Raw genomic sequence first — 22,497 nt, forward strand, 5'->3', positions numbered from 1 at the left:
ATACTTTTCCAAAACTTTTTTAAGGATTATCAGACAGCAGACATTGTTCTTATACCCTACACCACAAGGTGGTCGGGGTATTATGTCTTTGTGCATTTGTTTGTAACAGGCAAAAGGAAACGAGATAGACCCACAGTTCCCTTTGGTGATCTGCATAGAATCACATTCTGAGTCGATTTATGCATGTCCGTCCGTCTGTCCATGTATTCTTGTGAACAAAATGCAGGTCGCATTTATTATCCGATTAAAATAAAATTTTCCAAACAACATTTGTTTGGCCCAAGGACGAACCCTATTGAAATTGGAGATAATCGGTAAAAAAAATGTGTATATAAATATAATCGGATGAACAATATATGGGAGCTATAGCTATATCTGGAACGATATATATATATATATATATATATATATATATATATATATATATATATATATATATATATATATATATATATATATATATATATATATATATATCGTTCCAGATATAGCTATAGCTCCCATATATTGTTCATCCGATTTGTTATTTTTGTCCTCCGCGGCCGTAATATGCACTCTGTAACAACAATATTTTGGGAAATATATCAAATACAGCTCAGAAATACATTCGCTAAATTTTATCGAGATCGGTTCAGATTTGGATATAGCTCCCATATATAACTTCGTCCGATTTACCTTTGATTGTGCACCAAAGGTCTAATATTTGTCCCAATTGCATGAAATTTGGCACTTACCGAATTGAGTCTAGAAGCTAGTATGTCAAATATGGTGAAGATCGGTTCAGATATAGCTATAGCTCCCATATACATTGTTCATACGATTTGTTGTATTTGTTACCCACAGCCGTAATATGCACTCCGCAATAACGATATTCAGGGAAATATATCAAATACAACTCAGAAATATCTTTGCCAAATTTTATCGAGATCGGTTCAGATTTGGATATAGCTTCTATATATATCTTTATCTGATTTCAAATTAATTTTGTACCAAATGGGCAAAACAAGTCCGAATTTAAAAGATACAAATGCTTCGGCATATTTAGTCCTTTGAACTTTAAATATATAATTATAATCATAGCGTGTATGATTGAATTCTCCCATAAAAAAACTTTTAATTGTTATGTGGAGCTCAACTAAATTAGCAATGTGGTGTAGGATATCATAACATCGGCCCGCCTGACTTTAGGACTTTCTTTACTGGTTTCTTATTAAATTGTTTTTCATGGAAAATAATACATTTATAAAAATAATTTATCAAGGACTAACAGACCAATATCGGTGGATAAAGAGAATTGTTTCAATCACCATCAGCCAGTTATTGGGATTTTTTTTTAAATAAATGCTAAGAATTATCATCAGTCCAATATTGAACATTAAAATAAAAATAATTGTTCAAGGACTATCAGACTAATGGTGTCTCTAAATCATTTGATATAACAACCAAAACGTGCCTCAACCAAATACCGGTTGTAAACCCTAGGTCTCTTTGGACAAAATCCATTTCAAAACATTTGGCTTCGATCTAGGGGTGTCCGTCCGTCGGTCTGGCTGGTTCGCACGATAATTCCCGAAGGGAGTGTTCGATTCGGTACAAACTTAGTACATCGTAAAATAAAATAATATGTCCAGTTCTCTTCAAACCTTTTTGTACTAACATTCGATTTAAAGTAAAGATTTAATATGTAGGTCCAATCTTTATGGTGCTCCCCCATAAATATACACACATATGAATGGCAAAATTGTGAGGCTAAATATCGGTTGGCAAACCCACCGATACTTCATAACTTGTTAAATCTTAATTATATTTCAAAAACTATTAGAGCAAAAATAAGTATAGTAGATTTTTTTTAAATATTAATGAATGTAATTTTGTAAAAAAAAATCAACCATAAAGGATTTTATAAAAAATAATATTCAAGGAACGTGAATTTAAAAAAAATATTTTTTTAAAGTCGAATAAAAGATTAATTGATCAAGGATCGTGTATTTAAGAAAAAATAATTTTTTAGGCATCGGATTTTTCAAGAATCGTACATTTAAAAATATAAATTAATTTTCAAGAATTGTGATTTTAAAAATCCTTTCAAGGATCATGGGTTTTTTTAGTATTTTTTCAATGACCGCGGATTTTTTTCAAATACTGCTTCAAGGACTATCACCAATATATTTTTAATATATAATATTTCAAGGACTCGCGAACGATGTCCGTCTGTCCAGCTGTGGACATCACTTTAGCTTCCGAACAATTCAAGCAGGTTGATAACATTTTACTCAGACGTGTGTTTGGTCTGCATGACTTTTGGTATTGAAAATGAGCTGTATATGTCCACGTTTTACTTCCGCGTCGATTGGTCTATAACTGCGACCTGTAGAGCAACTGCAAAATCAGGAAATTTTTCAGTATTTGGTCCATTTCAACCCCTAAATATTATGAGATCATCTCCGAAAGAAATAGGGTTCTATTCTGGCCCAAACCCCGCCTTCATTCTAAATTTCGTGAAGATCGGATCATAATTGCGACCTGTAGAGTGATTACAAATTAACATGGACAGACGGACGGACAGACGGACGGACGGACATACATAGCTAGATCAACTCAGCTCGCCGAGATAGGAAGATCCATATATACTTTCCTATATGGGAAACCAATATTTCGAGGTGTTACATAAGTTTTGGTCCAATCAAACTTATAATACCCCCAACACATAGTGTTGTAGGGTATAAAAGTTGTTCAAGAAGCTTCAAACCAAAAATTGTGATTTTTTTTAAAAAAAAAGTGGCCCAAGAACTTTCTTATCAAAAATTTAGGATTGTTTAAATATAAATTTTTTAAGATCCTTCAGAAAAATAATCGTCCTTTAAAAAAAGACTTTCAAACTAATAACCCTTGATATTAAAACAAAAACAAAAAAACAATCAATCTTTCTTTAAAAAAAGACTTTCAAACAAGGGTTATTCGTTTGATATTAAAACAAACCCAGGGAACTTCAGACAAATAACGATGGACCAGAAACAAATGACAGACCTTCAGACCAATAATTGTGAAATTAAAAAAAATAATTAATTTGCAAAGGCTTTTACACTAATTATAAATACTTTTCCAAAACTTTTTTAAGGATTATCAGACAGCAGACATTGTTCTTATACCCTACACCACAAGGTGGTCGGGGTATTATGTCTTTGTGCATTTGTTTGTAACAGGCAAAAGGAAACGAGATAGACCCACAGTTCCCTTTGGTGATCTGCATAGAATCACATTCTGAGTCGATTTATGCATGTCCGTCCGTCTGTCCATGTATTCTTGTGAACAAAATGCAGGTCGCATTTATTATCCGATTAAAATAAAATTTTCCAAACAACATTTGTTTGGCCCAAGGACGAACCCTATTGAAATTGGAGATAATCGGTAAAAAAAAATGTGTATATAAATATAATCGGATGAACAATATATGGGAGCTATAGCTATATCTGGAACGATATATATATATATATATATATATATATATATATATATATATATATATATATATATATATATATATATATATATATATATATATATATATATATATATATATATATCGTTCCAGATATAGCTATAGCTCCCATATATTGTTCATCCGATTTGTTATTTTTGTCCTCCGCGGCCGTAATATGCACTCTGTAACAACAATATTTTGGGAAATATATCAAATACAGCTCAGAAATACATTCGCTAAATTTTATCGAGATCGGTTCAGATTTGGATATAGCTCCCATATATAACGTCGTCCGATTTACCTTTGATTGTGCACCAAAGGTCTAATATTTGTCCCAATTGCATGAAATTTGGCACTTACCGAATTGAGTCTAGAAGCTAGTATGTCAAATATGGTGAAGATCGGTTCAGATATAGCTATAGCTCCCATATACATTGTTCATACGATTTGTTGTATTTGTTACCCACAGCCGTAATATGCACTCCGCAATAACGATATTCAGGGAAATATATCAAATACAACTCAGAAATATCTTTGCCAAATTTTATCGAGATCGGTTCAGATTTGGATATAGCTTCTATATATATCTTTATCTGATTTCAAATTAATTTTGTACCAAATGGGCAAAACAAGTCCGAATTTAAAAGATACAAATGCTTCGGCATATTTAGTCCTTTGAACTTTAAATATATAATTATAATCATAGCGTGTATGATTGAATTCTCCCATAAAAAAACTTTTAATTGTTATGTGGAGCTCAACTAAATTAGCAATGTGGTGTAGGATATCATAACATCGGCCCGCCTGACTTTAGGACTTTCTTTACTGGTTTCTTATTAAATTGTTTTTCATGGAAAATAATACATTTATAAAAATAATTTATCAAGGACTAACAGACCAATATCGGTGGATAAAGAGAATTGTTTCAATCACCATCAGCCAGTTATTGGGATTTTTTTTTAAATAAATGCTAAGAATTATCATCAGTCCAATATTGAACATTAAAATAAAAATAATTGTTCAAGGACTATCAGACTAATGGTGTCTCTAAATCATTTGATATAACAACCAAAACGTGCCTCAACCAAATACCGGTTGTAAACCCTAGGTCTCTTTGGACAAAATCCATTTCAAAACATTTGGCTTCGATCTAGGGGTGTCCGTCCGTCGGTCTGGCTGGTTCGCACGATAATTCCCGAAGGGAGTGTTCGATTCGGTACAAACTTAGTACATCGTAAAATAAAATAATATGTCCAGTTCTCTTCAAACCTTTTTGTACTAACATTCGATTTAAAGTAAAGATTTAATATGTAGGTCCAATCTTTATGGTGCTCCCCCATAAATATACACACATATGAATGGCAAAATTGTGAGGCTAAATATCGGTTGGCAAACCCACCGATACTTCATAACTTGTTAAATCTTAATTATATTTCAAAAACTATTAGAGCAAAAATAAGTATAGTAGATTTTTTTTAAATATTAATGAATGTAATTTTGTAAAAAAAAATCAACCATAAAGGATTTTATAAAAAATAATATTCAAGGAACGTGAATTTAAAAAAATATTTTTTTAAAGTCGAATAAAAGATTAATTGATCAAGGATCGTGTATTTAAGAAAAAATAATTTTTTAGGCATCGGATTTTTCAAGAATCGTACATTTAAAAATATAAATTAATTTTCAAGAATTGTGATTTTAAAAATCCTTTCAAGGATCATGGGTTTTTTTAGTATTTTTTCAATGACCGCGGATTTTTTTCAAATACTGCTTCAAGGACTATCACCAATATATTTTTAATATATAATATTTCAAGGACTCGCGAACGATGTCCGTCTGTCCAGCTGTGGACATCACTTTAGCTTCCGAACAATTCAAGCAGGTTGATAACATTTTACTCAGACGTGTGTTTGGTCTGCATGACTTTTGGTATTGAAAATGAGCTGTATATGTCCACGTTTTGGTACAGCCCCCAGATACCGGTACCTCCCCATATTCGGTATTTTGTTGATATGAACGACATTATTCAACGAAATTTTTTTAATTTCGTATTTGCACTTCGTAATAAGTAGTACAGCCTGTGACAGAAAATTCACAATGCAGATACTTTTAACAATATTAATCACCCAGATTTAGTATTTGCAGGTATCGGGTACTACAGTCTGTGATACAGCCAGGTCCATGTTCTTGTATAGTCCTCATATAACGGTAACCTCCCATAACCGTCAATGTATTTTTTTTAATTTTCAAATTATTTCCAAATGGTGGAGGGTATTCAAATTTTGACCCGGCCGATCTTTATTGTTTTTATACCCTCAGACATATAGCTATATACCCTCCATATTTTTGATACAGTCAAAAACATGCCTAGTCGAAATAACGGTTTTAGACCCTAAGTCTCTTTGGACCTAATTTGTTTCAGGACATTTGGACCCGATCTAGCGATGTCCGCCCGTCCGTCCATTCGTCTGTCTGTCTGGCTGGCTGGTGCGCACGATAACTCTCGAAGGGAGTATTCGATTTGGTCTAAACTTGGTACATCGTAATACTATTATCAAACTATTCTGCATAGAAAGAGAAATTATAATCCTATTTTGCTCCAACTTTGCAAATCCTAATATTTGCATTAGTGCTAGGTCAGGGGAGAAAATAGACAATATCGGTCGACTCCATCAAGTACCTCCACTACAAAGGGTCAATGTTTTGAATAATTGTAACTCTTAAATATGATCTAAGAGCTCGCTTACCTTCAAATTACACCCAACAGAATATTTTTGATTAACCCAAAGTTTGATGTGAAGATAGAATATATTGGTCCACCCCTGCTGGTTCCTCCTCCAGAAAGGGTCAAAATTTTAATTATCCTTGAAACTCATATAACGCCAAATTAACATCCTATTCCATTCAGACTTGATACATCTCAATATTCCTATCGACACCTGTTTTAAAAATGGTGGAGATCGGATCATTCCTTTTGGTATCTCCACCACATAGGGTTCAAGACTTTGAAAAAACGGAATAAGCGGAATAAGCATCCAAAGCTCTTCAAATTTCAAACACACAAATAAGGTCTGTTCTCAATATGATATATATATGTAGACCACTTCTTGTACCTCACTCACAAAGGGTCGCCTATTTCAATACTTGTGTCTCTTATAACTTGCGAAATACGTGAGCGATTCTTTACAACTGGATATACATATGATTATAGTTATACCAAACGGTGGGACAATGATCAATATTTATAGGCGTTATAAAATATTTGGCCCAATAAAACTTATTATGCCCTCTCAACCGAGTGGTGCTTGAGGCTATTTAGTGTTATCCAGTTGAATCCGCTGAAGACGCAATTTCAAATGGGATCTCAGGAACTAAAATCGTTTCAGTAATTTTCACTCCCAGAGCTTATTACAACAATTTATTGTCATTGGAAGAAAATAGACGACTTATTTATTTCCACAATAGGCAACCCTGCAGGGTTCCGTGCGAATTTAAGCTGTTTTGGAATTTGTGTGCCCATTTTTTTACTGGAATTCATTCGTAAAATTAAAGATGTAAATAGAATAGGCTGACGAAAGAACAAATGTTCCCATGCAATAATACTTTAAATCTGCTTAAGATTTTAGCCATAAAATCAAAATTGTAAACCTTAAAATCTTAAACATAAAATATTAACAATTAAATGTAAACCATAATAATTTTGTGCTTTTATTAAAGCAAAATTCTAGGAAAAAAACGTAAATCCCCTTTCAAGTGGAAAGAGAAAATTGGGAAATGAGAAATTGCCATGCTCTCCTCTCAAATGTCATTGCATGCAATGAACTTGAATGTCGATAAGAAAACACTCACACATACACACACCATTTGATGTTATTTCTTTTTACGCCGTTTTTTTTTTCGTTGTAATAAAAAGGATTACCGACAAAAATGTTATTATTTTTTCCCGAGCATATCATTTTATTTCGTAGAGATTTCATTCGTTACGATTCTACCACAAATCTTTAGATGGCATAAAGTCGTAAAATATTCCATGGATGTTTGGAGAAACCAAATGTACACTTTTTTTGTGTATATTTTCTGTCGTTATCGTAAATTGTGTGGGATAAATATTGTAGATATACGTTATTTACTATTCACTGGGGGAAATATTGAATAACTTGTTTCAATGTTCTGAATTTCAAATGAAAATAATAATATTCATAACTATGCAGATTTAAGGCATAGGGAAGGAAAATCAATATTGCGAATTCAATTATATTTTGCACATCGTAGAAAAGAAGTTAATTTTCAATGTAACTCTATGAGTAAATATGGTTTTCTGTTCCGTATATAAAATGAAGTTACAAATCGGAAATTTCATATATATAGAGAATACTGTTGAAAAGTGGGAGGACCTTCAAAATAGTAATAATTGGGGTCATACGAAATAGTGGCAACTCGGCAAACAACATTTAACAGTGGCTGTACTAGGGTGAAGTCGACCATATGATACCCTTCACCACTATTATTTGGGATAAAATGTCTATATATTTGAGACCCTTTTGATTTGAATACACGAGTCCCTTAAGATATAATTATTCATCCAAAGATCACGTTTCGATTTTTAAATGCCGATATGTAGAGTTTATAATAAATTATTAAATTTATATTTAAAAGCCGATGATGTGATTAACAGGTCCTCGTTTCGAATAATCCGAATAGATATTAAGCCAATATTTTCCAAAACCCTTCGATCTCCAAAGAATGACAAGAATAAAGCATAGATACATAGATAACTTCTCTTTCTCCTGAATATTATCCGATGACCATCCACAATAGTGAGCTTCTGCCCTCTTCTAAACTCTTATCTCATGCAAAATCAACACTGTGGTGGAGGGTATAAAAATTAAATTTTGAGCTTTTGTGGGGTAGGTACAAGAAGGAGTGGATCTATATTGCCCATGTCTGAACTCGATTTAAGTTTGAAAATAATATTTCAATGTACCATGTTTGGATCAAATCGGATATTCCCTTCGAGAGTTATCGTGCACACCAGCGGTTTTAAAGCTAAAGGATAGCTAAAAACAAGTAAAAAAGCTGTAAGTTCGATCGGGCCGAACTTTGAATACCCTCCACTGCTTGGAACGAATTTTCAATTTCCAAAAAAATAAAATCAGTTAAAAAGTCTGTTAAAATATTGAAAATAACAAATGTAGCATTTATATTAGGGTCTATACGACGACGTGGACCTGCATAGGCAACTTTTGTCATAAACTATTACAATATTCGAATGCGAAAAAAATTCGGTTAATAATGTGGCTAAATTTATTAAAATACCAATACCACCCTAGTATCATTATATGGGGGTTATACCGAAACGTAGACCTGCACATACAATTTTCTGTCATAGACTGTAGTATCCATTACGAACTTCAAATACCAAATTTGAAACAATTGCGGTGAATAATGTCGCTAAAATCGTCAAAATACTGAATATCGGGAGGTGTCGTTATATGGGGGCTATACGAAGGCGTGGACCTCAAGGACATATTTTTCTGTCATAGGCTGTAGTATCCATTTCGAACTTCAAATACTAAATTTAAAGCTTTTCCGGTGAAATAGGGAGATACCTTTATAAGGGGTGAGGGTACTATTATATGGGGAGGTACCATTATATGGGGGCTATACCAAAACGTGGACTTACATGGCCCATTTTCTATACCAAAAGTCCTGCAGGTATAATATACATTTGAGTTAAATTTTATCACCATACTTCATTTCGTTTGAAAGCTGGAGTGATTTCCACAGACGGACGGACATCTAACCGCTTAGTCGAACTTTTGGCATACTCTTTTTAACATCTCGATGTCTCACAAATAACTACATCACTGTTGTCTTCCATAGCCCGAGAGAAAATAGCCTAAAGGCGATAAATCGATCGCGCGATTCAACGGACAATTAACCAGTCCGCCTCTCAGTAATTTCATTCTTATGCGTGCTGTGTGACATGCACATATAGTATTTGTATTTTGGGTCAAAAAAAATGAGAAAGATCATCTCACGATTCGCAACATCTTTGAAGAAGCATGGTCCACTAATGGAACCAGCCAGCATCTGTAGCTTTTGCAAAGCTTCTGGCTGATCTTCACTCCAAATTTGACAATTCTGTTTATTTACATACCCATTCGCATTCGTCACAGAAATACAGGGCCTAAATCTGTTCCAAAGCTCTTTCTAAATTATTTTCCTGATTCCAGTTCTTCTTTTCGGTGCACTTCGTTACCTTATAGTGTTAATTGGACTTAAATACTGTTATAAACGATATCTATTTCATTCATGAAGATTTCATCTTTTCGCCTTCAACTTCTTATTTCAATTCTACCTACATAAATAAAACAAACTCCCCCAAAAAATTTGTAACAAGTGTAACGAAAAACACTTTATGGCTTCTAGACAACTCAATCAGAAGCTGTGCCCTGTCACCGTTGTTTAAATAACAATTAACATGATTTGTTCTCTGCCAGCATTTACTGGTATTGAGTTGTAGGGTTCTTCGAGAAAAAATATAAATCATGCTACCTGAAAGTAGATACGACCCTTCAGATTACCAATGTTTACCCATTTTCCATGACAAATAGCTTGGCTCTCGAATTCATGAAAAGTAGAATTGAAGGCTGTATTGAATTTCAATTGAGTTATTAAATTTCTTCAAAACTTCATGATGTGCCTGTCATACACTGGCTTTCGATGGTGAGTCTCTGTACCGATTCAACAATCTCTATGTCTTTGTGATGGCTGTAGAATGGTTGAATGCTGCAATGTTTGTGTGTTCGTGTTTGTATGTGTGTGTGAAATCTGAGTATTTGTGTTGTTCTAACCCAATTTATGGTTTTATTTTTCGTTCACTTCTGCTAATAATCTGAACAAATATTAACATTATTTTGGATCAGGTCCAATAGACTTTATAGTAAATGAAAAATTAGAGAGTGAGCGAGAGAGAGAGAGAGAGCGAGAAAGACGACATTAAGAGATGCAGGGGAAAGCTGAAAAACATTTTAATTCTGTGTATGTGGGTAACCGTTACGTTTATCCATAGTCATGCAATTATGTGGTTAAGATAGGTCAAATGGGGCATGAGCATTAATGCATGAGGGGCCTTAAATGAGACTTGAAAACTTTTTCTTTTTATACCCTCCATTAACTTAAGTTTGTCACGATAGACCCTACAAATTCTTAGTCGATTTAGCGACGTCCATCTGTCTGTCTGTTGTAAGAACGCTATCTGTCGAACGAATTGAGATGCATGGCTAAAATTTTGCACATATGTGTATTTTGCCAGTAGGCAAAAATTATGTTCGTAAATGGGCCATGTCGGTCCAGGTTTTCGCATAGCCCCCATATAACGGTACCTCTCAATATTTTGTATTGTGAATATTTTAGCGACATTATTCACCGGAATTGTTTTAAATTTCGTATCTGAAGATCTTAATGGGTACTACAGCCTATGACAAAAATTACATATTCAGGTCCACGTCATCGTATAAATGTATAAGTTTTCCTTTGAGCGGTATTTTTCGACGGAATTTTTGGATATTTTTTAAGTTCCTTAAAAATTGTGGAGGATATCAAATGTTCGGCCTGGTGGAAATGTTTTTATTTTTTTATTTTTAATGATTTTTTTATTTTTGAATGTTTACATCGCAAAGCAACAGTAACAGAAGGCGCCATTATTCCCATTCCTAATTTTTGCAATTTTCGGATCAAGATTCTTTAGAATTCTTGAATAATATAGTTGAAGTACCAAATATCATTGCTGTGGAGTGCATATTAGGGCCCGGACATAATCCACACGGACATAATCTCCATTCCAAATTTTGGTCATAACCCCCATAATGTTATGGGTACTATGTCCGCTTCTAAAACAGACATAATCCCCATGGGAAATATGACCGTTTTTTCGGACATATTCCAAAGAGAGAACACAAGGCTTAAATTGAGTTTACAATAGGTATAAAATTTAGAAGATCTATGGATCGCGTAGCCGGTGTTGGACAGAGGAAAAAATCTCAAGCCCCGGACGAAGAATTGCTACTTAACATATCTATAAAGGTTAGATATATATTAGTGGAGAAAATCATGATTTTTATTACTAATAACTTTGGAACTACAAGAGATATCAACACATATGGCACCATCTTGGAGAGGCAAGAGTGTAGGCTATAATGTAGTCTGTAAATGGTGGGCTGATTTTCGACCTTTTAGGTGTCTTTCAAAAAGTTCCGGTACAAAATACGCATCTTCTGGTTTTACTCCGGAAACAATTCAAGCAACCTTATAATTGTAATGGGGATTATGTCCGTGGGATTTTGACACGGCACCGCATATTACGTATTAAGTTAAGTTACGAGAGGAACATAAACACCTAATCGGATGGTTCATATACAGGGTGAGATGAAAAAACTGCAACCAAATTCAGACTGCTGTCATTCCTAAGCCACTCGTCCGACAGCTGTTACAATTATTCCAGTGACAGCTCATTACATTGTTTACAAGCGTACAAAAGCATTTTTTTTTTTTTTTTTGAGAATTTTCCAGAAAAAAAGTTGTTCGTGATGGAATTCAAGCGTGATAATGTGATTTCTTCATATTTGGCTGGAAAACAACAAGTGGCTATCGTTAGAGCACTTCAGCATTTAAATGTGAATAAATCTTTTGTGTCTCATACCATCGCTCGTTACCGTGATACTGGTAGCGTAGCCCGACGTCCAGGAAGTGGAAGGAAGAAAACAGCAACATCAGCAGAAATGGTTCGAAAAGTAAAGAAACCCCTTGATCGAAACCCGCGTCGTAGTGGCCGAAAAATGGCTCATGAGCTGAACATATCGCAATATTCCATTCGGCAAATATTGAAAAATGAGCCATTGAAATTCCAAAAAGTGCAGGAACTTACACCACAACAGTAAGAAAATAGGCTCAAAAGAGCTAAAGGGTTGCTTCGCCTGCCCGAAATGCTGAACTGCCGAATTTGGTTTTCTCCGATGAGCAGCAGTTCTTAAAAAAACAAAATGATCGCGATGTCAGCTGAAAATTTGCACCTTCGATTGGCCATCAGAACTCAAGCGCCGGCCATGGTGATGTTGTGGCCCGCTATAACAGCCGATGGTCGCTCTCCGCTCGTATTAATCTACCATGGCATCATAATAAATGCCGAATATTATCGCTAAAATAATCTGGGGGTGTATTAAAGTCTTGGGCACGCAAACATTTTGGCCGCAGACCTTGGACATTTCAACGGGATTCAAACCCAAAACCACCCAGATTAAAAAAATAATAATAATTATGGCGTTTGACTTTGTTGCAGTTTTTTTAACTCACCCTGTATAGTTCATGATATAACTTCGAAAAAGATTATATTAAAAAATATGTATTGGAGTAGTAGATAAACCGGACAAAGTTCTACTTTATAGTATAATTAGGTTGAATGTGAAAAATTCTATTCAGTTTTGCCTGATATTACATATATAGTGAACAATAAGCGTAAAACCGGATGAATATGTATATTGAAGCTATATAAAAGTCTGAACCGATCTGGATAAAATTTGGCAGAGGTACTTTCGAGCAGTATCAGTATCAAATATCATTGTTGTAGAGAGCATATTACACATGTGAGGGACTTGTATAGCAACTCGGATAAAACATATATATGAGAGCTAAAGCTGTATCTGAACCGATTTTCTCCAAATTTGATGTATTTGCTTCTATACTGAATTTGATCGAATGTGACAAAATGCAGGTCATTTGGTTTGAAAGTGGTCATTTGGTGCACAATGAACCCGAAATTAGATAAAGATATGAACCGATTTTGACAAAATTTCAAAAACTTATTTCTGAGCTGTACTGATAACTGGTACCAAAGATCATTGTTATGGAGTCCATAATATTCTTGTGCAGGGACTCAAACCCCCAAATCTAATGAAACATATATATGGGAGCTATAGCTATATCTGAACCGATTTATTCCAAATTTGACGTACTTGCTTCTAGACCGAACTCGGTCCGATGTGTCAAAATTCAGGTCATTGGACTAATATTCACAATTAGTCCGCAATCGGTTGAAGACGTATATGGGCCAAACGAATGATTTGTGAAAAAAATTCTTCTGGATCGGGCAATAAATGCGACCTGTACTTTGTTAACACAAACACATGTACAGACAAATCGTCTCAGAATGTGATTCTATGCAGACCATCAAAAGTAACTCGCTTCCTTTGCATGTTACAAACAAATGCACAAAGACATAATACCCTGACCACCTTGTGGTGTAGGGTATAAAAAGGCAGTGTATTTCAAATTTCAATAAAATTTGGAATATGTGATGGAATTTGGTCTTAAAATTTATTTGTCAAATTATATTAACATCAGCTCAGATTTGTAAATAGTTCCCATGTAATTCGATTTCGTATACCAAACAAATATGAATTACCAATTGCAATAAAATTCAGAATTAGTGGCTGCATTTGGTCTAAAATTTGTCAAAAAAAAACTTGTTAAATTATATTGAAATTGGTGCAGATTTGAATATTGTTATTGGATATAGGGAAACTAGTGCCCATCTAGACAATTATCTGCTATGGTGTTAGGTATTTTTTGTGAAAGTAGGATATCAAACTTAAAACAATTTCGGTGATTAATGTCGCTAATATCATTAAAATACGGAATAAGGGGAGGTGCCGTTATATGTAGGATATATTAATACACAATTTTCCGTCATAGATTGTAGTACCCATTACGAGCTTCAAATACGAACTTTGAAACAATTCCCTTGAATAATGTCCCTATAATCTCAAGATAACGAATTTCGGGAAATACCGTTGTATGGGGGCTATACGATATTGTGGGTCTATATAGACAATTCTCTTCCAGGGAGTAAAGTATTCAGAAGGAGTTCCTTGTGTAGAATTTCAGACAATTAATTCGTTGAAAATGTGGCTAAAATCATCAAAATACCGAGTATCGGGGGTGCCGTTATATGGGGGGCTCTACGATATCGTGAACCGATATAGCCCATCTGCGAACTTGTCCTACCTGCAGGCAAAAGATTGATCTGTGCAAAAATTTAAGCTTCATATTTTAATTCGTTTTGACTCTATCGCTATTAGCACAGACTTACATTCGGACATGGCTAAATCGTCTTACAATTTTACGCTGATCAATAATATATACGCTTTGCTAGGTCTAAAATTATTATTTCAATGAACTAAAACGGAATGACGAACTTAATATACCGTCAATACTATGTATGATGGAGGATGGGGGGCAGGTGAAGGGGCACTTTTAGTACTTCGTAATATACAATCAACTATAGATCAGGGCTATATCAGCTAATACCTTCAGAAGCATTTGTAAAATGAAGAATTTTTTACGATACCCCAAAAACTTTCAAATCGAGGCCCTCTAGCTGGGCCAACTAATTCCCCACCCTCAACACTTCCCACAATTACCACGTCGGTGTGTTGTTCTTGTTGTTGTCGTCGTTGGCGAGTAGATGTGTATCAAAGAAAAGTAATGCGTGTGAATGCGGCAATTCTATTTATTCTCTTTGTACACTGTTCAAGCCATACCCAATTTGTCGGCTGTCACAAGCATTCAATGTTAATAACTTTATCAGTTCGGGTCCAACACTCTCTACGCTAATTCTTTGCCATCGGTCTGTGGGTTGGTTGGTTGGAGACCATCCGACTGCTTACAAATTCAAAAAACCGCAAATGGTGTTCCGTGAAAAGTTCTTTGTCATTCTAATGATGATGACGATGGTGATGAGTGGTAGCCTTACAGCTGTCGTGTTTGGTGGTTTAAATGCTGACCGTAATCTTACCGATTTTAGGCGACAACGCGAAAAACGAGGTTTGATCTTTGAAAATGGAGGTGCCATTAAGGTAAATCTCATTGTGTCATTTACATATGTAAATATGAGTGTGCGTGTGTGTGTGCATATGAATTTAGGTTAAGTGAAAATTAGAGCGCACAAAGCGGTGAAATGAAATTTAGTTTGTGAAAATGTATTATAACACAGATTCCCACTCCCCACAATCAAATGCAAAGGTTCTAGAGAAATTCTGTTATATTTGGCTACAAAATATTTCCATTTTTGGAAAAAGAAACCCAAAAGACCCCTTTGATGCCCGACCAAAATAATTCTCATGCAATCGGATTTTTGAGAAAAATGTCAAAGATACCTGTCACAAAATTTGTGGTTTTAATATTATACACGATGTGTTTGGACAAAAAATTGTAGATATTTTATAAAAAAAAATTGCTAGAACTTTCTAGTCACGAATCGTGAATTTTTAAAGAATAATTCCAGACAAATTGTGCCTTATCGAAATGATGGTCTTAGATGCTAGGTCTCTTTGGACCAAATTCATATAGAGTCGGTATAGAAGTGTCCGTCCGTCAGTCTGTCTGGCTGGTGCTTTAGATAACTCTCGAAGTGAGAATCCGATTTTGTCCAAATTGGAAATATCGTAATATTATTGCCAAACATAGATCGAGTTTGGAGATGGGCAATATCGGTCCACTCCTTCTGGTACCTTTCTCACAAAAGGTCGACATTTTCAAAGAAAGACTCACCCAATTTTGTTGAAATTTTGCAAATTCAAATATTATTGTCAGCTGTGAAAATTGATAATATCGGCTCACTTCATTAAGTATCTCCAACACAAATGGTAAAAATGTGGAATAATTATAACTCTTATAAAATGTGAAAAAGGAGTCCGCTTGTCTTCAAATTTAACCCATTTTCATTAACACAAGCTTTGATGTGAGAATGGGATATATCGATATATAACTCCATAAATATTTACATTTCGGGGTTTTTAGCGTGTGTTTCATTCAGATATTGAAAGAGGAAGAATAGGGTATTTTAAAATGGTCAGAACTCCTTAAATATCAACATTTCGGGGTTTTTAGCTTGTTTTTGACATTTCGGGGCCTTTAGCGTGCTTTTTTATTCAGATATCGAAAAAGAAAAAATAGGGTATTTTAAAATAGTCATAACTCCTTAAATATTGACATTTCGGGATTTTTAGCATGGTTGTCATTCAGATATTGAAAGAGGAAAAATGAGGTATTTTAAAATGGTCATATCTTCTTAAATGTTGACATATCTGGGTTTTTAGCGTGTTTTTTCATTCATATATTAAAACAAGTAAGCAAAGGCTACAGTCGAGCGGGGCCGACCGTTGAATACCCTACAACACTACAATAAACGATACAGTTTATATAGGCGAGATGCTCGAAAGAATTCCACTAGATATTGTGACAAATAATATAAGAAAACCGTCAGGTTTCGTTCTCTAATATTCAAATAATGGCAACTTAAACTAATTTGCTCATTTCCAATTTATTGGTAGATGTTGCACGTAAATGGTCTTCCTAGATCTGGAACCAATATTTCCCAACGACCTATAATCTCTCAGAAGTGGCAAAAGATTAACATTTATTATTGGTTTTTGACTGAAACGAATCTATATGAGATACAGCCATTTGACTATATTCTTCAACGAAATCAGTGTTAACGAAATAGTCAGAAGTGCGTCTTTCCTGTATTTGTGAATTCTCCAAAAAGTCACTGGAATGGACATTTTCGTATTTTGTCTACAAAAGTTGGTAAACTCCTTTACACATTGAATATTTTTGGATGGCCATCCAAAACTGCTTGGCTTTTGCAATGTCCGGTAACCCCCATTCAAATGTGCCTGAGGATCGGGCGATAATTACGACCTGGTGACAATTTTGCAGTTTTTTGGTCCATTTCAACCCCTAAATATATGGCGATCATCTCCAAAAAGAGTAGGCTTCTATTCTGACCATCATCTTATCCCCACGCAAAATTTCGTAACGATCGGGCCATAAATGCGATCTGTATATTATATCCTGATATCCTAACAACTTAGTTTTGTTAGCTATAGAAATATTACCAAATGTTTAATTCAAAATGAAAATATGACAAAATTGAAAAAATATGAAAAATGTTACAAAATCAATATTTTCATCTTTAGAGAGATATTTTTATGCGATTTTTTAGACGTTTTTTCTTTCCTGCCAAGAGGCCATTCTGAATTAATGAGAACTGTCGAAATCAGTTCAGCCGTTCTCGACATATAAGAGATCTTTCAAGCATATCTTCTTTGATAGACATATATATCGCACATATTTTGCTATATATTCGATTTTTTGGATCTTAACATCAATGTAAAGATCAGAAGTAACCTTGTCATGGCTTTATGATTTCGCCGGAATTTAAAATATTCGCGGTTTAATGAAAAATTTTGAATTTTTTCAACACAAAATGTGGTCTATTTACCCGTCTATTTAAGACGTTACGGTCATTTTAAAATACCCCATTTTTATACCCTACAACACTATGTGTTGGGGGTATTATAAGTTTGATTGGGCCAGAATTTATGTAACACCTCGAAATATTGGTTTTCCACATAGGAAAGTATATATGGATCTTCCTATCTCACCGAGCTGAGTCGATCTAGCTAAGTATGTCCGTCCATTCGTCTGTCCATGTTAATTTGTAAACACTCTACAGGTTGCAATTATGGCCCGATCCTCACGAAATTGAAAATGGAGGTGGGGATAGGGTCAAAATAGAAGTCTATTGCTTTTGGAGATAATCACATAATATTTAGGGGTTGAAATGGACCAAAAACTGAAAAAATCCTGATATTGCAGTTGCTCTACAAATCACAATTATAGACCAATCGACGCGGAAGTTAGCATGGGGCTAGAGCTTAGGGCTGGGCTTTCCAAATTGTCATAGGGTGAAATAGACCATAACATTTGTGTTAAATAAAAGTCAAATTTTCCATTAAACCGCGAATATTTTAAATGCCGGCGAAATCACAATAGACAAAAAGGTAAATTCTGACCGTTAAGTAGATGCCGATAGCATAGCGAAATATATATAATGTGTATATACAAAGAAATGGGATGTTAGTTAGAATACTTTTATCTCAAGAATTGCCAATTCAGAATGCCCTCTTGGCATAAAAGGTGCATATAATGATGTTAATATAGATTTGTAGTATTTTGTGAATTTTTTTTTATTTATTTTTCATATATTTTATCGCATGCGATTTTTATACCCTACAACACTATGTGTTGGGGGTATTATAAGTTTGATTGGCCCAAAAATTATGTAACACCTCGAAATATTGGTTTCCCACATAGGAAAGTATATATGGATCTTCCTAGCTCGCCGAGCTGAGTCGATCTAGCTATGTATGTCCGTCCGTCCGTCTGTCCGTCTGTCCATGTTAATTTGTAATCACTCTACAGGTCGCAATTATGGCCCGATCTTCACGAAATTTAGAATGGAGGTGGGACTGGGGTCAGAATAGAACCCTATTTCTTTTGGAGATGATCGACAAATGTTTAGGGGTTGAAATGGACCAAATACTGAAAAAATGTCGGATTTTGCAGTAGCTATACAGATCGCAATTATAGACCAATCGACGCGGAATTTCGCATGTAGCTAGAGTTTAGGGCGGGGAAGAAGCCTACCAATTTGGGTGGTCATCGGATAACATTTAGCGGGTAAAATAGACCATATCTTTTGTGTTGAAAAAATTCAAAATTTTTCATTAAACCGCGAATATTTTAAATCCCGGCGAAATCACAAAGCCATGGCAAGGTTACTTCTGATCTTTACACTGATGTTAACATCCAACAAAACGGATATATAGCAAAATATGTGCGATATATGTTTATCAAAGAAGATATGCTTGAAAAATCTCTTATATATCGAGAACGGCTGAACTGATTTCGAAAGTTCTCATTAGTTTAGAATGGCCTCTTGGCAGGAAAGAAAAAGCGTCTAAAAAATCTCATAAAAATATCTCTCTAAAGATGAAAATATTGATTTTGTAAAATTTTCTCATATTTTTTCAATTTTGTCATATTTTTGGCATATTTTCATTTTGAATTAAACATTTGGTAATATTTCTACAGCTAACAAAACTAAGTAGTTATGACATCAGAATATCATATACAGATCGCATTTATGGCCCGATCCTTACGAAATTTTGCATGGGGATAAGATGAGGGTCAGAATAGAAGCCTACTCTTTTTGGAGATGATCGCCATATATTTAGGGGTTGAAATGGACCAAAAAACTGCAAAATTGTCAGCAGGTCGTAATTATCGGCCGATCCTCACGCACATTTGAATGGGGGTTACCGGACATTACAAAAGCCAAGCAGTTTTGGATGGCCATCCAAAAATATTCAATGTGTGAAATAGTTTGCCAAATTTTGTAGACAAAATACGAAAATGTCGATTCCAGTGACTTTTTGGAGAATTCACAAATACAGGAAAGACGCACTTCTGACTATTTCGATAACGCTGATTTCGTTGAAGAATATAGTCAAATGTCTGTTTCTCATTTTTTTGGGAAATATTGGTTCCAGATCTAGGAGGACCATTTACGTGCAACATCTACCAATAAATTGGAAATGAGCAAATTAGTTTAAGTTGCTATTATTCGAAAATTAGAGAACGGAACCTGATGGTTTTCTTTTATTATTTGTCACAAAATCTTGTGGAATTCTTTTGAGTATCTCGCCTATATCAACTGTATGGTTTATTATAGTGTTGTAGGGTATTCAACGGTCGGCCCCGCTCGACTGTAGCCTTTGCTTACTTGTTTCAATTAGACTTATAATATTGAAGTGTACATTTTATATTATTTTTTCATCTTACAACACATATTGGGGTAATTATATGCAGATTGTAATTATAATCCAAGATTCACGAACATTTTGATAGGGGTAGGGTTAGGGTCAGAAGGGCTAGGCCTATTGGGTTGAAATGGACCAACAACTAAAAATGTTCCTGATTTTGCAGCCATTATAAAGATCAAAAATAGAAACCAAAGGACACAAAATCTCGCATGAAATTAGAGTTCAGAACAGCGGGTATAATGGACCGCTACTCTGTGTGAAAAAATGCAAACATTTCCATTCTACGGAAACGCTGGAAATAACTTGCAGGCGAAATCCAAAATACATAAATGGCGAACTTTTGGCTTTTTTATGCTGATTTCGTTGATGAATATGACCAAATATCGTAGACAAGCAAATCATATAGATGAGACCAAATTTGAAGATACACAGGGGCCTCTTGCTTTTGGAGATGATCTCAAATGACAGAACAGAAAAAAATCCTGATCACACAATTTAAGCCTGAGAAGAGAGTTAAGGACAAGGAAGAGAGTTAAGGACAGGGAAGAGTTCTAGCATTTGGGATGACCATAGGATTATATTTAGTATGCACGACGGAGTGCGTAAATATTGGGCAAATGTCCCTAGTCAAATTGCTAAGGGTAATATCTGGGCAGTGTTCCGTGACATAAGGGACCTTCTAACATATTGTAGTGTTGTGGCGTATCACATGGTCGGCCCCGCACAACTATAGGTTTTGATTACTTGTTTAATAATAGATTTTTTCCAAGCTCTTTCTGATCAAAAATCTTATACTTTTTATATTTTTGTCTAAAACTTCAAACAAAAAATTGTGGTTGCTTTTGGAAAAGCGCTGGTTAAGAATAGTAAATTTTAAGGAGTCATGCAGTTTTAAAAAATTGTGGGGTTTTAAGAACTGGATTGATTAAAAAAACATATCAAAAATTCAATGGCAAAAAATCTTTGACTTTTTTAAATAATAACAAATAAATAATGGCCATTCCTTTTCATACCCTATACCTAGTAACCCTTACCAACTAACAACTCTCAAGAATTATGAAAGAATTTTTTTAACATAAGTTACTCCTTCTGGCACCTCCCGAATAAAAGGTTTAAAAGCTAGAATAATTATAATCCACAGTTAATCCGTTTAGCATTTTTTTAATTTCTTTATTTCGCAACAATGAAATATTTATGAAGAAAGGGTTTTTTTATTTGGGGAGGTAGATTGTTGTTGGAGATGTCATAGTTCAGCATACTAAGAATGCCAAAGACCTTTCTTGAACTTTTGCGTGTGACTCTAAAGTTATGGTACCACCTTAAATATATATTTGCAGTTTTTTCGAATCAAATAAGGATGTTTAAGGGAGTATTTCATTCATCTATCTCCACCATTTCTAATTCCTTCATTCCTAAAACACGAGAAGAGATTTTTCTACACTAAGTTGTTCGACAAAAAATGTTGCTGTTAATTGTGACCCCTATTTTGTGATACTATTTAATAGCTAAATTTTTCTATCCCAATTTTGCCTAGTAAAAATTTAACAATTGCACATTTTGCAATTTTTAATATGTGTAATATAATATTTTCCCTTCGCAGCTTGTAATTGGTCCCATTATGCCCATACCATTTGGAGATCCCATTGTTTGGCGTTCACTTATTTGTGCCTATAACATTCACGTTGGCGATTACAAGATGCCGACCACACCACTTTACCCGTGGGACAAATGGGAAAACATATACGCCAGATCAAAAGGCTATACAGGCAAAATAGAACCGGATTTCTCGAGAGAGCTATTCTATACGGGTCTGGAAAGTTTCATGGACCGAATTAGTGGAAACGGCAGAGAATGTCTACTGCGTTCGATTTGTGAAAATGCCCAGGTGGATCATTATATGGATTTCTTTGGTGAAATATTGAATGTGATATTGACGTAAGTAATTCTTATTCGTTTTTAATAATTTTAATTAAATATTGAATTTGTGTTTTACAGGCCTGGCAAAGAAGATTTGGATGAAGTCTACCACACAGCCTATGAGATGGGAAGAAACGGAATCGATTGTCTGCAATATTACTCAAAATGCCCTAAAGGATCAAATATATTTGATAATGTTATTGAAGAGAATTAATTGGACCGATGAGATAATAAAATTTTGTTAAATCTATATATGTACTCGTATGCTGGTATATGTAAAAGAGTTTGGCGGTGAGTGAATTGCTGACTGACGCCCAGATAAAATAATGTTTTGTAAAATTCGAAGTGAAGTCATTGTATTACAAGGAA

The 22,497-nt window shown here is 34.5% G+C and overlaps 1 protein-coding gene across 1 annotated transcript; it reads left to right on the top strand.

Annotated features, from left to right (window-relative positions):
* The first annotated feature begins 15,080 nt into the window (after nucleotides 1–15,080).
* LOC101897828 (uncharacterized) lies at nucleotides 15,081–22,438 on the top strand. Its single transcript, XM_005189701.4, has 3 exons — nucleotides 15,081–15,396; nucleotides 21,812–22,146; nucleotides 22,207–22,438. The coding sequence occupies exons 1-3, from the start codon at nucleotides 15,226–15,228 to the stop codon at nucleotides 22,340–22,342; spliced, it is 642 nt and encodes a 213-aa protein (XP_005189758.1). The 5' UTR covers nucleotides 15,081–15,225; the 3' UTR covers nucleotides 22,343–22,438.
* The last annotated feature ends 59 nt before the right edge of the window (nucleotides 22,439–22,497 follow it).

Source organism: Musca domestica, unplaced genomic scaffold, assembly GCF_030504385.1.
Source record: "Musca domestica strain aabys unplaced genomic scaffold, Musca_domestica.polishedcontigs.V.1.1 36, whole genome shotgun sequence".
In the NCBI taxonomy this organism is placed as follows: Eukaryota; Metazoa; Arthropoda; class Insecta; order Diptera; family Muscidae; genus Musca; species Musca domestica.

Bases quoted from the DNA above. Each gene is read 5' to 3' on its own strand.
- LOC101897828 (XM_005189701.4), top strand. From the start codon at position 15,226: ATGGTGTTCCGTGAAAAGTTCTTTGTCATTCTAATGATGATGACGATG. The intron at 15,397-21,811 runs GTAAATCTCATT...TTCCCTTCGCAG, and splicing joins AAAATGGAGGTGCCATTAAG to CTTGTAATTGGTCCCATTAT. The intron at 22,147-22,206 runs GTAAGTAATTCT...TGTGTTTTACAG, and splicing joins ATATTGAATGTGATATTGAC to GCCTGGCAAAGAAGATTTGG.